At 32.6% G+C, this 4,466-nt stretch overlaps 1 protein-coding gene across 1 annotated transcript; it reads right to left on the bottom strand.

Moving 5' to 3' along the window:
* Nucleotides 1-1,718: 1,718 nt before the first annotated feature.
* On the bottom strand, nt 1,719-3,682 carry LOC116416268. Its single transcript, XM_031923977.1, has 2 exons — nt 2,013-3,682; nt 1,719-1,960 (listed from the first exon to the last, which is right to left on the bottom strand). The coding sequence occupies exon 1, from the start codon at nt 2,841-2,843 to the stop codon at nt 2,061-2,063; it is 783 nt and encodes a 260-aa protein (XP_031779837.1). The 5' UTR covers nt 2,844-3,682; the 3' UTR covers nt 1,719-1,960; nt 2,013-2,060.
* Between the last annotated feature and the right edge of the window lie 784 nt (nt 3,683-4,466).

Raw genomic sequence — 4,466 nt, forward strand, 5'->3', positions numbered from 1 at the left:
AAAGTGTATGAGAAAGATCTCGGTCTTGTGGAATTGTTGTTTAAGAAATATCCTGATGACACTTTAATCACTGACAATGATAAGAAGAATTATGCTAAGATTTTAAAAGACACAAATGCACACAAAAAATACTATAAATCGAAGGAAGATATTCGTGAAAATGCAAGTAAGAAATATACTGATTTTGTGAGTAAAATTCTCAAGGTTGGTAAAAGTGGTAAGGGGCTTATGTCATATAAGATCGCTCATAAAAATATCCATACTGAATACCGTTATTGGGATGATCCAAATGAACTTGTAGATCGTTTAAGATTACTTATAGCTGAAACATCTGCTGACAATAATAACCATGTCAATGAAATACAATCAATTATTGAGGAGTTTCGTGAAGCTGCAATTATTTTGTAACAACTCAGTATCGAAATGAGTATTGATGTGTTTGGACGTCAACTAGTCCTTGCAGGCACATGTCGATGACCGCCTGGACTAGGATTCAAGCTGACTAGTAATGGAAATTTTGATTTAGAGAATCGAAAACTGTGTTATTTTGGTGATGCTGTGGATCAAGATGATGCTGTAAATTTAAAGTCTGTAAAAAAGTTGATTAAACAAAGAGCTGATAAATTTGAAAAAGATCTACAGGAAGTGGAGAGTCTAGTAAATAATAAAATTATAAATACTGAGACAGAATTTTCTAGAATAAATAAAACGCTTAGAGATTTGCAAGAGAAATTACAAATCTTGGATTCTGGAATAAATAAACCTGTAAATCACAATGAAAGCAGGACTAGTGGAGGAACTTCATAAACCTGCTCGACGTTATTATCCACGTCTTTCTTTTCTCAGCAAAAATATCGATGAAACTTGGCAAGTAGATCTTGTTGAAATGATTCCATATGCCAAGCAAAATAGAGGTTTAAGCACCTGCTCACAGTTATTGATGTATTCTCAAAGTATGCTTGGACTGTGCCAGTGAAACAAAAAACTGGAAAATGTGTAACTCAAGCTATGAACTCAATACTATTGCAAAAAAAAGTGCCCAAGAATTTGCTAACGGATCGTGGAAAAGAATTTTACAATAAAGATTTTGACAAACTAATGAAAAGTTATAAAATTCATCTATACTCTACCTACAGTAATCTTAAGGCATCAATTTGTGAACGTTTTAATCGCACTCTAAAAAGCATGATGTGGAAGTTATTTAGTCTGCGTGGTAGCTACAAATGGTTGGATATCTTACAAGATTTAACATTGCAGTATAATAATAGTCGACATCGGACAATAGGAATGAAGCCTGCAGAAGTAGACAAAAGCAAAGTTAATCGTATTCTTAATGGAATTAATAGGAAAAAGTTAAACAGCCTAAATTTGTTTAAACGAGCTAAATTTAAAATTAGAGATAAAGTACGTGTAAGCCGAATCAAGGAGGTTTTCGATAAGGGCTATACACCCAATTGGTCAACTGAAATCTTTACAATAACGCGAGTTTCACCTACGAAGCCCTATACTTATCATCTAAAAGATTATCAAGACAAACCAATAGCTGGAGGATTCTACGAGGAAGAACTTCTGAAGACTGAATATCCAGATGTCTATTTGATTGAGAAAGTTTTAAGAAAAAGTGGTGATAGAGTTTATGTAAAATGGTTAGGTTTTGACGATACTCAAAACAGTTGGATTAATAAAAATGATATGTAAAAAAAGAAAACATTAATAAATTATAATTGATGTAAAATTTATTGTTCATTTATTTACATTTCCTTCAATTTTTTTACAAGTACTGGCAATATAATTTCATTTATTTGTAAAATTCTTCTCCTAAAACGTTCTCGATCGCGTGCAACCTGCTCCCACTTGCCACATCGAGCTTCATGATGCGCAAATTTCCATTTATACATCAAGTGTATGGTTGGTTCTTCCTTAAATCGTACACGCTACTCTTTGCTGGAATCAGACGTTTCTAAATTGAATTTTACGTGAAATATGTGCGTATGTGTATAATTCGAACTTACCCATTTTGTAATATTTTATAGTGCCCACAGGCAAGCGTATCAGTAGTATTATCTTGAAGAAATCTTATCATCGTAAGGACTGAGAGCAATCTTCCTCTGTCTAATGGTCTCCACCTTGTGAAGTTTGGACCTTATAGCGTACTGCTCTCGACTCTGAATGCGTGAATTTCGTAGACAGTCCAAATAGTCATTAAATTCAATGGTTTTCTTTACAACTGAAGCTTTGATACCCTTGATTTTTTTCATATTATCTTGATTATTAACACGTGTACTGTACATTTTGCTTCTCAATCCAACAAATTCTGTAAGAATCTGACCATTACAATCGACTTTCATAAGTCCTACGACCTTTTTATTAACACATGGAATATTAAATACATTGTCTGCCGAATAATCTGATGTATCGAATTTATGAATATTCTTCTTCATATCTTCATTAAAATCATCCCATTTAACAGCATATATAAAACTATCAGTATCTGTATACAATAAATTACAATCATCTTTGTACATTTGCCGTATATAATTATAATGAAAATCATACATCAGTGTCTTGGAGAGATCTAAAACTACAAGCCCAACATAGATTGGCTTATTCATAAGTATATCAGTCTTATTTAACTGTATTGCAACTAGATTCTCATTAAATATGGAACTACTGTGGAAGTTTGGCTTCGAAATTTGAGCTTCGACACCATATCTTCCATCGTATTTACTCATTAGTTTGACTGTAACTCGTTTTCTAATATTTTCCATGGTCTTGCCAAATACAGCATTATTCATTAGTTTGAAAAAGTTTTTTTCAAAATCATTTTTTGCTACAGCCCTCATACTAGTGTTGAAATCAATATATGATTTGAGCCAGGGAGACTGCTTAAATTTTAGAATTTTATGTATTTTAACGAGTCGAAGACCGTTTGAAAGAGCTTGTTGCAGAGCAATATAATGAATAATGTAATTTCTTTTAGGTTGAAGGTAGCTAAAAGTTTTTCCTGCTTAGATCCCGAAGGTTTTGCATGTTCTGGACAGAATGGTAAATCATTATGATCATCGTGTATTTCAGGAGGATAATATAAATCTGCTTCTAAAATATAAGCATGAGAAGCGTCTGATGCGATGGAAAACAATTCAAAACTTTCACAATTTTCAAGCCACTGAAATTCATCATACGGAAGACACTGTGAAAGCCCAAATCCGTATAAATTATTTGCATCTAAATAAATCAAGTATTCATTTGCTTTATCTTTATCATACTTTTCAAGCATGTACTTATGATGAGCTGCTGCATACCGATTAGAGCACTGACTCAAACCACCTCGAATTCCTCGTTCTATAAAAAGTACTATGTCAATGTCTGTTAGAAGTTTTAATTGTACACCTGTATGTTTGAGCATAGCGTCCCAGGAAAAGCCTGGAGTAGTGTAATAATGAGCAGGGTCTAGATTATAAACATTCATGCTCTGATCTCGAAAATTTTTGAAAACGTCTGCTAACAGCAAAACATCAGTCTTCATATAAAGATCTGAGTACTCGCCAAGTGTTTGTATATTAAATGTACTCGATACATTTTGTGTATGCTCATACTCTCGATCAGATATCGATGAGTCATTGAGAATGCTGAAAAAATCCTCTTTTTCAGGCAACTTACACTCTTCTAGTTTTTCCTATGAGCTTATATACTCATAGGGTAAAACATCTTTTCTTGTTAGCAAGTTTATTTGTGTCGTACTCAGATCACTAAATTCTTTATTAACAATTGAATAGTCTTGAAGACATGATGCTAATTTTTCAAGTGATGTAGGCATAATTCTAAATGAATCTAAAAATCTTATCTTAATTTTGCTGTTTTCTACATGCTTCGTAAATGAAATATATTTTTCTTTTGTCAGAGGTAGTAAATCAATCTGTCCTGGAAAATGGTTTGATACATCAGTAATAATAAAGTGTGCATCATAACCACTTAAATTATGAAACACAACTGGAACTATTTTTGAATCTTGATAGTTTAGATTGTAGGTAGCATGTGCATGTCCTCGATATTTTCCAGTGAGATGACAGTGATCACGCACCTTTCCATCATCATTCAACAATTTTTTACAAATATGACACGTTTTTGAATCATAATAACCTATTAATTCTGTCTGAGATAGAACTGGCATAGGTAAAGGGTTCGCATATAAATCACTTATTTGTTTTTCTATGTTTCTTAACTGTTCAGCAAACCATTTTGACGCTTCAGGTCCTCTATAAAAGGCATATTTTGATAGTGAATCGTTGTAACTACATTTCAGATAGTAACCTATACTATAAATTTTATGACTTTGTATTGGTTGCGTATTTGTTTTTTCATCTTGACTTATTGGCTTTAACAAACATTCACAGTCTGCATAGATTATGAAAGGTAACTTTTCATTGTAGCGATGATTTTTAAACATTATCAAACTATTTTCTTCA

This window comes from Nasonia vitripennis (assembly GCF_009193385.2).
Source record: "Nasonia vitripennis strain AsymCx chromosome 2 unlocalized genomic scaffold, Nvit_psr_1.1 chr2_random0003, whole genome shotgun sequence".
In the NCBI taxonomy this organism is placed as follows: domain Eukaryota; kingdom Metazoa; phylum Arthropoda; class Insecta; order Hymenoptera; family Pteromalidae; genus Nasonia; species Nasonia vitripennis.

Bases quoted from the DNA above. Each gene is read 5' to 3' on its own strand.
- LOC116416268 (XM_031923977.1), bottom strand. From the start codon at position 2,843: ATGAGGGCTGTAGCAAAAAATGATTTTGAAAAAAACTTTTTCAAACTA.